We start from the raw sequence: 13661 nt of genomic DNA on the forward strand, positions 1-13661 counted from the left end.
TTATTAAGAATGAACTGCCAAAAAGTGTTTTACCTAAAAGATGAAACTGAATATCACAAAATCGTTTGAATGGTCAAAGTAAATTCTTCCATTTGTACAATGCAGGCAACATTTGTTCGGCAATCCTTGTGTGAAAGGCATTTAGTGCCCCAAATTGTATCTATTTATTTATTATAGAGGGTGGCACAGTGGCTTTGTGGTTAGCACTTCTGCCTTGCAGCAATTGGGTTATGGGTTCAATTCCCAACCATGGTGACTCCTGCATGGAGTTTGCATGTTCTCCCTGTGTTCGTGTGGGTTTCCTCTGGGTACTCTGGTTTCCTCTCACTTTCCAAAGACATGCTAGTAGGTTAATTGGCTCCTGTCTAAATTGTCCTAGTTTCATCACTAGCCACGCAGGATTTTCTGCATGGTAGGGGTTGGGAAAAGACCTGGCATCCTACCCTGTAAAATAATTGCTAAGAGAATTCATGGAAAAAGTCGCTTACGAGTGATGGTCCATGCAATCGCCAAGGGTCGAATTAGGGGCAGACTGACAACTCATGGGGCCCCCAGGCAATAGGGGATCATGGGGCCCCTGTGTCCTTGCCCAAACTCAAAAAAGCCTATGAAAAAGGTACCAGGGGCATCTCATGGGGCCCCCTACTGACCCCGGGCCCTCGGGCAGTGCCCGAGTTTCCAAATTGTCACTCTGCCCCTGGGTTGGATACGACTGAATGGATAGATATAGAGATTTATTATAGAAAAAAGAAACATGGATTGCTGCACATAAAAATAACTTTTAATATAGAAAAATCACCATACAAAAGAGTCATCAAAAATGGAAAAAGGCATATATAGCAGTGTTCAACAACTGTTGAACACTATCATGTACGGCTTTGTCCATTTTTGATCACTCTTTTGTATGGTGATTTTTCTATATTAAAAGTTATTTTTATGTGCAGCAATCTATTTTTTTTTTCTATATATGGCCTTTGGGATGACCTGATTGCTATGCACTGTGATTGATCATCGTTGTACACTTCACCTATAACATTGCTATTTATTTATTATAGATATTTAAATAGCACCAGTCATTTTTGCAGCACTTTACATACTGTACATTGACATCTCTATCTGTCCTCAAGAAGGGCCCTCAATGGTCCCTATTTCACATGCATAGATATTGTACATGTAAACACATACTAGGGGCAATTTGAAATGAAGCCAAATAACCTACCAGCATGTCTTTGGAGTGTGAAAGGAAACCAGAGTACCTGGAGAAAACCCACATAAAAACAGAATATACAAGGGCACTCCATTCAGATAGTGTGCTGACCAGGATTCAAATGGGGTACCCCAGTGTTGTAAGTCAGAAGTGCTAACCAGTTAGCCACTGTGCTGCCCTATAACTCAGTAACCCAGTAACTCTTGAAAAAACTACAAGCTAAGGCTAAATCAAAATGTTAATCGCATACTAGAAATTATACCCTTTTTTGGATATAAAATGAAAGGCAAAAGTCAACTGGTTAACTTTGTGTCTTTTTTTTCTTACCACAATCCACTATCAGAAAAAAATGTTGGGGGTTATTTACTAAAACTGCATAGTGCAAAATCTGGTGCAGCTCTGCATAGAAACCAATAAGCTTCCAGGTTTTATTGTGAAAGCTTAATTGAGCAAGCTGAAGTTGGAACCTATGCACAGATGCACCAGATTCTGAGTGCACCATTTTTAGTAAATCTCCCCCTTTGTCATTTTTTATTGACTTAACCACTTGCCCTCCTAAGGATTTACCCCCCTTCCTGACCAGGCCAATTTTTGCGTTAGGGTGCTGCGTTACTCATGCAACGCTCCACCCAATTGAAAATTTTCCCTTTTTTTCCCACAAATTGAGCTTCCTTTGTGATATTTGATCACCTGTGCGTTTTGTATTTTTTGTGCTATAAAAAAAAGACCGACAATTTTGAGAAAAAAACAATATTTTTGACTTTTTGCTATTAAACATGTCCAGTAAAAAAATGTAAAAAATCTAATTTCGCCATAAATTTAGGCCAAAATGTATTCTGCGACATGTATTTGCTAAAAAAAAATCCCAATACTTGTAAACTAATTGGTTTACATGTAAGTTATAGCATTTACAAATGGCGGTATAGATACTGGAATTTTTTTTTTAATTATTTTTACTAGTAATGGCAGCAAACAGCGACTTATAGCTGGACTGTGGCAGACATTCTGACACTGGGGGGAACTGACTTGGTGTCACTGACATCCCCAGTGACAACAATACAGTGATCAGTGCTAAAAAAAAAGCACTGACACTGTACTAATGGCACTGGGCAGGAAGGGGTTAACATGAGAGGCAATCAAAGGGTTAACTGTACGCAGATAGTGTTTTACTAGGGGGCCGTGTCTGTGTGCTTCACTGTAATGAAACAAAACAGTCCTCCTCCCCATCAGGGATCCTGCGTAATCACCGGGCACCAGGGGAATAATCACCGTCCGGGACCCGGTGATTGACAGCCGCGGCCACTAATGGCAGCATGGGTAGGGCACGTGTGTGGCTTGCACACGCCTCCTTCCCGGAAATACAAAATCACGTATATATATATACGCGATTTTGTGCACTTGTGCCGCCATTTAGCAGTATTTCTGCTATAGGGCGGTTGGGAAGCAGTTCACTTAGGAAAGTTTTCTGCAGGCACATGTATTGTTAATTATTTGCAGAACTGATTCATTTATAGAGAAGAATTCTGTAAATGGAATAGAGTACTTTCACAAACGTTCACAGCTCTCATCATATTTTTGGACAATTAACATCTCCCATGACACATTTCATGGTGATTGGATTAAGGTTACTGATTTATTATAAATGCTGTGGTATGTTTATAACAATAAAACAGAGGCCGGTACTTAGGAGACGGGCAAAACATTTTAAATACTACAGAACAAGTCCAGGTAAATGTGACCAAAAACTACCACAATAGCTACAGTATACTATGACCTGGCTAAAGGAGAAACTTCACATGGAGAAGAAGTAACATATCATTCTATAACTATAAAAAAACAAATGACTGACTCTATAGTGATTCTGTGCTTTTGCTTACAGTGGGCAACAGGTGCACTTTAATCCAAACCACCACAGACTCCTATACTTACCTTCCTTATTTCTCCACTGTGTACAGTCTACAGGAGCAATACTAAAGCATACAGTAAAAAGAGTTCAGATACAGTATATGCAAGGCTTTTATTTATGACCTAACTGAAGAAAATTTCTTTCGCTTCCTGTGTCTCAGAAGCACATACAAGAAATTGATATTGTGGTTGTTACAGGGACAAAAAGACACGGGTCAAAATAAAATTAAAAAAAAAACCTCAACTGAAGTTATCCCCTTCCTTACATTAACCACTTCAAGTTCGGACACTTTTACCCTCTTCCTGTCCAGGCCAATTTTCAGCTTTCAGTGCTATCACACTTTGGATGACAATTGCGCGGTCATGCAACACTGCACCCATATGACTTTTTTAGCATTTTTTTGAGACAGATAAAACTTTATTTTGATGGTATTTATTCACCACTGGGATTTTTTTTTTGCTATATAAATGAAAAAGTCCAAAAATTTTGGAAAAAAGTGTTTTGCTAATAAATAATCTTTCTTCATAAATCTTGGCCAAAATGTATTCAGTTATCTTTTTAGTAAAAAAAAAAATAACCCAAATTAGTTTATAACCAAAAATTATAATTTTTCAAAAAATTTTCAAAAATGTTTATTTTATTTTTTTATATTATTATTTATGTTTTGTTTTTTTTTTTCAACGTACTGTCACCCTAGCAGTACAATGTCACCATAGTGACACTGTACTACTTGTGGGGGGTGATGAAGATTTTTTTTTTCTTTACACTGATTGCTTTTACACCCATAAAGGCTGTAAAAGCAATAATTTATCCTTCTCTCTGGCTGCATTCTTGCAGCCATTAAGAAATACTGTGTGATATGTGATTGGTCACAGCTTGTCACATGGTACAAGGCTGTTGTGAATAGCCTGGTACCATGTGATCATTCACAGATTTCACATGTACTAAGCAATGATGTCAGAAGTGACATCTTGTTTACTACTCTTCATGTGATCACTGATTGGCCAATCAGTGATCACATGATCGGGACCTCACACAGCGGGCACCGGATCGCAGTGCTGGACGCTCCCAGGGAGCGCGTACAAGCAGGTAGCAGGGAGGACGTTTATAAATGGCCACCCGCCCCTGCACTGCTCCCGTCTGGCTGTTTATATACATGGGCTGGATGGGAAGTGATTAAAAAAATGAGTTTGATGTTGTTGGTGTCTCTGTTACAGGGACATTTCTTTCAGATCCCGTGCCTCTAATGCACATACAAGAAATTGATATTGTGGTTGTCACAGGGACAGAAAGTCAAGGACCAAAATAAAAAAAAATCTGGTAAGAAGTTATGCGCTTACTTACTTTATAAAAAAGTGAGTTTTGATTTTGTTGGTGTCTCTGTTACAGGGTTTTCCCCTCACTTCCTGTCAGGACAGGAAGTGAGGGAAAACCATCCCAAAAGAGGCCCTGATCCTTCCCTTCTCTGTCCAAAAGCAAAGAAAATGTTTGGTTAAAGTTGGGCTTTCAAATTTAAGTAGGGACATTTGTAAAGCAAATTAGCAACAAACGTAGATGCACATCTTGGGAAACCAGCTCTAGACAATTTTGAAAAGGCAGATTGAGTACTGTAATTAAGACAGATATTCACTGAAAACAGACATACAATTATGAAGCAATCAGGGGAAGATTTTATAGAGCTAATTTAGATCAGAGGAGGGAAGAATTTATGAACCAAGATGCAACCCTATTGTAGATCTTTCTCATACTGGACTCCTGTTTAGCATTGCCATGTTCTGCAACAAAATTGATGAATGTCACCCAAATATTTGAAGTGAACAAATATGTTGGAATTTAATTAAATTTCTAAAGGTCATCATAACCCAGTACTAATAACTTTAAATCATAAAAAGCATGTTTTTCACTTATTTCACCAAATCATGAATTCCATTCAAAAACATGTAAACACATAAATGAAATAATTCAATTGTGCATGTTACATTTTAGATAACTTGGTTCCACTGGATTTCTTAGCCTTTTCAGAGCATAGCGGCGGCCATTTTTAATTTCAATAATTTAATTAAGGGGGCTCGCGGTGATGGTTGCACATAGTTTCCATGCCCCAAACAACATCATATGTGATGAAAAGCATCGGGCGGAGCTTGTGCATCTGACGTATAAACGCTGCTCTCTAAAACCACCAAGTGTACCTGTTCCCAGGAAAGGAGAATACTCTGTACACAGTGCTGAATTTCCCACCTGAATGTGAGTACAATACTTTATGATAATAAATGTGTTTTATGGCTTTATGTGATGGTCGCCTCTTTGTCTTTCTTTGCGTGGCCATACTGAGAGCTATTATCGTGAGATTAAGAATGCGGAGGAATTGAAGGTGATACTTCCATCCAGTACCATGATATAACATCTTCCAATTCTGAGGGATTCGGTGGATATTATTTTGCGTTTGTGAGTCTTTTATAAGGTTCCCCATGTTCTAGTAAGAGTCCTACCATTTTCTGGTGGTGGAGCACTAATTATATCGAAGACACGTGGTGATCTACTATATGGCTCATAATACTGGGACTATTAATTTCTACATTTATGTTATTACTTATGGTTGTGACAGATTCTGAGTTTTGACATTTTAGCGCAGCAATTTATTTATAATTTTCAGAGCATATCTCTACATCTCTGCAGTCTCTTGCCCTCTGATTCTATTTCAAAAATTATAAAAGGACATTACTAGGAACCATCATACAAAACTGAAAATAAGTCTCCCTGTCTGGTTTCACTTGTCACTATGGAGATTTATCCTTTTTATTCAAGCTAAAGACCACTGTCACAGTAGAAAAATTGAGGGATTGAGTTGTCAACAGAACAAGAAGTGAGGGGAAATCTTTAATGGGGACAGCTGTTCCTGTGACATCTGTCTAAGGCTTGGTTCACAGCTGTGCGGGTGGTGCCGCTGTGGGACCCGCACAAATACCTGCAGCCGCACCACCCACACAGAGGAATGTGGGATCCGCAGGCGGGTACTATTAGTTCTAATGGCACACCGCCCGCTCTGGAAATCGCAACCATCCTGGGAACCTCGAGAGTGCAGGAACTTCTTCCCTGTGTGTCCCTGGTCACGGGAGTCCATTCAAATTGTGCCTGAGCAAATCATGGCTGCACGGCCGCACCTATGTGAACCAGGAGTAAGGGAAGAATTCCTCTCACCTCTCAGGAACAGGAAGATAACTGTTCACAATGGCACAGAGACAGAAACAGAACCAGAACAAAAAAAAAACAACAAACTGTTAAGGGGTTTTGACTTTTCTCTACTCTATTTAAAAATAAAAAGGTTTTATTATTTATTTATTTTTTATTTTTTTTTAACAAACAAACACTTTAGAGCCCAGTTTCAGCCAATGCTCTTTACTCTGTTTTGGACAAGGAAAGCATCTGCCAAGTTTTGATTGCCAGATCTAAAAATATTTTAGCTAGGTTTGGACTTTAATGTCAGGCTGAAACTAAACCAATCTGCTGTAAGTCCTTGTCCTTTGAGTTTGAACAATAGCATTCATTCATGATGCCACCTTTAGCAAAGCTGCAGCCTGGAAAACATGACCCTTTGCTACCCAGGATCACAGTAGATACTCATTGCATTGGTTCTTACTATCTAGCTATCAAGATTTTTTTCATAGAAAGCGCCGAGCACCTGTAAATCCACTTTTTTACATCTACTAATCTTAGCATGCATTATAAAACATATTATACTTTACATACCCTCTGCAGCTCTTGGTTCTTTTCTTCAAGCTGTGTCTCCAAATGTCTCATCCGTTCCTCAATGTTTCCATGCCTCTCCTCTGCCTGCAAAAAAATACAAGGAATTGATCTAAAAAGTGAATATCTGGGAACTGGGCACGGTCAGCAAGTAAGGTATAACAAGACAAAAGCAAGCTACTACTAACTGCAGACTTACTCTAGAAAAAGAAATAGTACTGAAGCAGGCAGCTGGACAGCATTGCTTGAAATGTGTCAGCTACAGAGGCCTGCTACATCCAAGCACTAGCGATATATTAGTAGTACCTATGAGCAGTGAAATCAGCCAAATGTAACATGCAGACTGTGCATGGTTTGAACACAAACCTACTATCATAAATCATAAGCCCTGAAGCACTAAATTGCAAAATGGTTGATTATCAATAATCAAGGCATAACATAAAAATAAAAGAACAGTAAAATGAAAATAAAGTCAGATGGATTCTATTCAGCAATAGAAAGTAAAGTCCAGTAGGACTACCTTCCTACGTATGGAGACCATTTCTTGTAGTTTAGCTTCCATAACATATTGATAATCATCAGATGAGGTAGAGGAAGTTGGATCAGACTAACAAGTCAAGGAAAAGGAGAGGGACAAAGTTGATAAAACCACAACAGAAAACTGCAAATAATAAAACTGTACAGAACACTTAAAGAAAATAAAACAAAAAAATGACAATGTTTTTACCAGAAGAAAAAAAAAATGACAAAACATACTAATCTCAGCTTGAACCTCCACCTGGTGGAGGAGCACGTAATTCACAGGTAAATCTCTAATAAATAAAGCAGAGGTCCCCAACTCTTAGTTCCTTAGGACATGAAAGAATGCTAATGGCAACCAACTTGCATCTCCCTTTCACAACTCTAGGCAAGTTAGAAAATAGCAGGGAGCTGAGAGTACAGTTAGAGCTTACACAACAGTGGAAAAAAGTATTACTTGTAGCAACAGCTAGCCATAAATGGAAAAAATAGCCTATAATTTCAATGAGAACCGAGACCCTCATTATTTTCTCTTATTGCAAACAATGTTTATGTATGTACAATAAAATAACTTCTCAAGTGAAAAGGACACACTGTCAATACCCCAAAATTCCACCCAAGCCACCACAATAATTAAAAAACAAAGTTATATTAAACCAGAGTTTAACATAGTTTAATGTAGTTGACCAAGAACTAGAGATTTAGTCTATATCCTTCACTATAGGCTCTGAGAAGGTCTTACAAGCCAAATGTAATCAAATCACAAGTTTAAATTAATAATGCAATCTTTTACGATCAAAACTAGAGTGAATAAAAAAATGTGTTTAGTTTCATGTCAGATTTATTTGTTAAGTCAATCATTTCGTTCCATCATATTTGTTAGATTTGAATGATTCAATTTAGGAATTTGTTTAGTATATTTGGATTCATTTCATATAGTTCCGACTCAATTTGTATTTTCGAAAGGTATTTTGGAAGATTTCGGATTTGTTATGCTATTGCGTCAACTTGGGGTAAGATGCCGCTCAAAACCAACCTAGTGCTTCAGATGTGGATATGGCTGTGTATGACCTGGGGCAGCGCTGCTGTAGCCATGCCCCTTACATGTTTTGCCCCACCTACCAGGGGGCTTGGTCACAGAGGTGTTGAAATTGATTACTATTGGTATTCAGAGATTTAGATACATCTGACTTTCTGAATAACGCAAATTTTGTCCAAATTTTGATTTGTAGCAAAATGCACGTCTAGTTACAACTACACTGCAATTCCTCGTGCCCAGACTGAGAACAAGAGTCCTGAAAGTATTCCATAGCACCATGATTCCTAACCAGACACAATGTTACAGGATCTACGCGTCAACACTACAGAATCCTCATTCTGTGATGTTTAACAGAAGAGCCAGCTTTCTTAAGTGGATAATGCAGGAGAATGAGTGTTGTAGACAGTTAGGGAATCCACTACACCTGACCTGTGCGTTCAAACACTTTTTTCAGTGCTATATTCCTGGAGGACACATATTGTATAAAACTATTTGTATGTGTTAGCAAATCATGTTACATGCCACTGCATTTACTGAATTGAATGTAGACTACTTCAAATTTCAAGACCTTTAGTTAAGAATTGTGCTGTTGTTGGATATTTTCAAGATTTCTTTCATACTTCTCCTGGACTTGAATTACTCTAAATGGTTTGCTTCTGGTTGACTTTAGAATCCCAGCTCTTTCCACAAAGCAGAGGATGAGCACAAAGTGGGGCCATTATATAATAAAGTGGTGCTATGTGCATGCAAAGACTGTGAACATTCTGCTTATAAGGGTAGAGAGCTACATATGTTATATATAAAATAATTTTACTGTGATATAATATGAAAAGGGTCTGGATGCCATGTTTTAATTTTCAAAGTACAACAGTAAAAGTTGTAATTATTATTTCAATTCAAAGGGTCACTTTAACATGTGTTAAAACATATATTTATTTGGTTTGTATAGCTTTTAATGTGTGAGTGGCCTCTCTGTGAAGGGTTAGGACTATATAAAAATAAACAGACCCTTCAGATTAGTCAGTCCCAACATTTCCCAAACATGGCATTTTTTGAGTTATGAACACTACAGATACATTGATTTCTATTCCTTCATCATTGGTGATTAAAAGTACCCCACATCACCCAATATTTTATTTTTTTTTTGCTGATAACTATGTACAAATGCAATGCATCTAATTAATACCTGGGAAAAAACAAATATCATTGGTATGAACACCGAATACTCTTGTCTGAAAGTTGCTTCTACTTTGTGCTTGAAAGTGACACACATTAGAGAATGCTGCAGCTTATCATTAGAAGCCTGTATCAAGGCACATTTTGAAGGAAAGCTAAAAAGGGAGACACTGGGCATGCATCTCCAAATTATACAAATAGAAGCCCTTGGTTCAATTCAATGGCTTAGGTTTGACAGCACTCCAAGAAACAGGGGCCTCTCCCAAGACACAGATGTCACCCATGTTGAATAATCTATGAATAATTGAGCCAGAAGGCTCAACAAACAAATGTTTCTCAGAGCCCAAAAGTATTTATTTGATACCATGAGTGACCAAAAGAAAAAAGGCAGCTAAATTATTTCCCTTCATGAGGGCGTTAGTGCTGAAAACAGTATCTAATAGAGTAACACATCAATCAATGCCAGGATATTTAGCGTGTGAATGTCCATGTTAGTGGTAGAACTGTTCTGAGTCAGTGTCAAAAGTAATGAAATAGCATTTTCAGTATAGGATCAGTCAGCAATGACTCTACCTGTATTATGTCACTCTAGGTTTTCTTCATTAACAATGCAAAAAAAACCCCAGTGTGGTCGAATATTTTACAGCCAATCATCTCAGCTTCCCCATGCTTGAAAGCAACTGTGGATAGCTGCTTCGTGGTACTGCATAACAGTTGCTTGACATGGACATAAAATTTGTACTTAGTAAGATGATTTATAAAAAACTGAAAAGACAACATTCTTTGTAGCAGTTGAAGCAGTAGATTAAAGTACCACAAGAAACAAAGTCAATTTAATAATAGTATATAGAATAATATCTGTTTTACCAACGCAGTTCTGCTAGGAAAATTTACTGATTGCAGTAGAGCTCTTGACAGATATATATAGTGTGCATTCCAGTAAAAGGCTAGGCTGACACTTCGGAAATGTCCTAGATAAATATACAGAGTGAGCTGTGATAGGTTTATGGGATAAGTTTTAGTAGAAGTATTGATTGCAACTAGCTGCAAGGAAGATCATGCTGCTTGTACGTATCCTTTAGAGAAGACATCTGTAACATTTAAGAAGCTCAGCTCTGCAACTGTTAACAGTAAGTAGGTATAATTTCTAATAATACAAAATATCTGGTCTTGGACAAAACTGCTATAAACTTTATATCAAGGGGGAAATAAAAATGCACGGTTGAAGTTGCAGGTATTTCAACCTAACAGCACACATTTTTTGAATGGATGGTTAAGGGACAATGTTTATTGCTGAGCTCACTTGTAAAACATCAGTTGCCGTATGTGACCTGTAATAGTAAAAAATTTTACTAGAATAAAGGAAACGTTTGGTGATGGTCTAAATGCTACAGCTTGACAGACCCTAATTATCTCAATAGAAGGTATAAAAATGTGTGAAAAAAACACAGAAAAATATGACCGCATACTAAGGTTTTTCTTTGCATGTATTATTATTATTACTATTATTATTGCAGGTATTTATATAGCACCCACAATTTATGCAGGAAAATGACAATTTTATTGTTACTATTGTTTTTCTTTACCTTATTAAATGGCCTTGTTTAACACGCCATTCATTAATTAAGTTTAATAGTCTTTGTTAACCTTTTTGTACACAGAGAAACCCTTGAAATAACTTGCTGTTGTCAGGAAACCTCTGCTGAGTATTACTAAATCTACAACTCATGATACATTAGTGTGATGGTAAGTGGGAATAATCCTTTCACTTGTGAACAATGGGAAGTATTATCCCCTAACAGATAAATAAAAAGATAATTGGTGTCATTGGGAACTTATTTGAGAGGCAGCAGTGGCTCATTGCTCAAGGAACCCCGAGAAACCTCTGGAAGAATCCTCGGGTTTCATGGAACCCTGGTTGACAAACCCTGCATTATAATGTAAAAGGAATACATGAATACTTATTCATCAATTTACCTTCTCTGTTTTTAAAGTGTATTTACAGCCAAAACTGTTAAAAGTTTTGTTGGAGTATGCCTATTTTTGCTGTACATTATCCCCTTAGATTGTCTTTCACTTCCTGTCCTGAAGACACAACAGAAAATTGAAGTAAATCTGAAAATGATACAAAATCTCCTGTAAATTATCACTGGAATAGTTTCCCTATTGCCTAAATAACAATCACCTCTGCTACAACTCTAAAATTGTAGAATTTATAAAAATGTGGATTTATTTATGACAATGGGGTAAATATCTCCAGCGAATATCCTTAATCAAGTTTTCATTGCTGTCTAATGTTTCCCCACTCTATCCATAAACTAAAAAAAAAAGGTTTGCCTTTATATCCAGTTTAATCAATGACCCTGTGTGTATATCACAGACCACAGAGGGGTAAATATAACCAGTGAGAACCCTTTATTAGGTACGGATTGCTATCTAACTCTTCCCCAGTATATTCAAAACTACAAAAAAAAGTTTAGCCTTTGTATACACTTTAATCTAAGGCCCTGTTTCTATATTACAGGTAATTTCTAAGATGCTCCATCGATTAAACTTGAAATTTTTATTAACTGTTCATTTTTATCAAAGGCCTGCATGTACACAACACACCACTAAACAAAACACAGAGAAAGCAATTAAATATTTGGGAAGCCTGCATTTGCTTGTTGTGGTACATTCCTACTCTTCTAATTTCCATAAAAGGATTTGTAACTATGCAGCGGTTCACTAATACAAGACCATCAGCGTAACAATTCATATATTATCAGACAGGGGCGGACTGACCATTTGGAAACTCGGGCGCTGCCCGAGGGCCCGGGGTCAGTAGGGGGCCCCATGAGATGCCCCTGGTAATTTTTTCATAGGCTTTTTTGAGTTTGGGCAAGGACACAGGGGCCCCATGATCCCCTATTGCCCGGGGGCCCCATGAGTTGTCAGTCCGCCCCTGCTATCAGACACTAAGGGGTATCATAAAAGTGCAGCTTCTTACCTATTTTATGCAGCTACTCTCTCAAAGATTATTATTACTACTTTTTACTTATCAAGGACACTATGAATTTAAAAATGTAAAAGAAAAAAAAATTTCTATACTGTCTTAAACTGTCAGATGACACGTTCAGTTTACATGAATATTGCAGTAATACAGTATATATGGTGCTGTGCCTCATGCAAACAATCAATACAAACAAAAGATTATAAATAAAAAAAATTACTTAGTGATTTTAACTCATCTCTGAACAAAAAAAAGTATAAACTAATAGAGCAATAAAAATTCCAGTCAGTGATCTGGGTCTTAATAATACTTCGGTGTCTTCCACCTTGATAAAGTGACTGTACCACATAAAACCATTGGTGCCACTACTCCTCCACCAATATGAATTCACCAGACAATAAGCTGCAGGTAAATTCAGCAGAAACAGCATGGGATATAAATCAACTCTAAACTCTCTATGGCAATAACCAGCAAATATCACCAGGAACTATCTGGACAGTATGCTGTATAGAAAATAGCTCATGATATGGACCCACGAAGATTCCATACAGTATATAGTGTAGTATATATTAAATAAAAGATGATAAAAGTCAGATGATACCCAAAAATGCAAATAGACAGATAATTGTCTGAACTCCCGAAAACTGGAAGCAGCGGCGTGACATCAGCATGTGGGCTCCATCCAACACACTTTTTGAAAAGACACATCTTCAGGAGACTCACCTATGCCAACATGTGCCAATGTCAGCATAAGCGAGTTCCCTGAAGACATGCCTTCATGCGAAATGCAATGGTTGGAGCCTACATGCTTCTGATTTTTAGGACAGTGCCAAACCAGCGAGTTTGCCTGATTCTCTGTCTGTTTGTCAATGCTGCATTTTTAGAAATGTGTATTTAATAAATACTACAGTACACTATACAGTATATGGTACCTTTCTGGCTCCATGTGGTGATCTATTTTCTATACACCATTCTGCCCAGATAGTCACCTCTTGGAAAACTGCTTGTGATTGCAATAGAGAGCTTGGAGCTGATTTATTTCACAAGCTGTCTCTGCTACATTTACCATAAGCTCCAT

The 13661-nt window shown here is 37.6% G+C and overlaps 1 protein-coding gene across 11 annotated transcripts in view; it reads right to left on the reverse strand.

The window, feature by feature from the left end:
- PPFIA2 (PPFI scaffold protein A2) overlaps positions 1-13661 on the reverse strand; it is a 455338-nt gene that overhangs the window by 115561 nt on the left and 326116 nt on the right. For 6 of the 11 annotated variants that reach the window (XM_089652279.1, XM_089652271.1, XM_089652302.1 and 3 more), the window contains one exon: positions 6861-6944. In XM_089652279.1, coding sequence (XP_089508405.1) covers positions 6861-6944 — 84 coding nt within the window. Of the gene's footprint in view, positions 1-6860; positions 6945-7377; positions 7465-13661 lie in introns of all 11 variants that reach the window. The other 5 variants (XM_089652248.1, XM_089652243.1, XM_089652236.1 and 2 more) reach the window with 1 other exon arrangement.

The sequence above is a fragment of the Staurois parvus genome, unplaced genomic scaffold (assembly GCF_062004578.1).
Source record: "Staurois parvus isolate SC_StPar_1 unplaced genomic scaffold, SC_StPar_1.0 ptg000025l, whole genome shotgun sequence".
NCBI classification, from domain to species: domain Eukaryota; kingdom Metazoa; phylum Chordata; class Amphibia; order Anura; family Ranidae; genus Staurois; species Staurois parvus.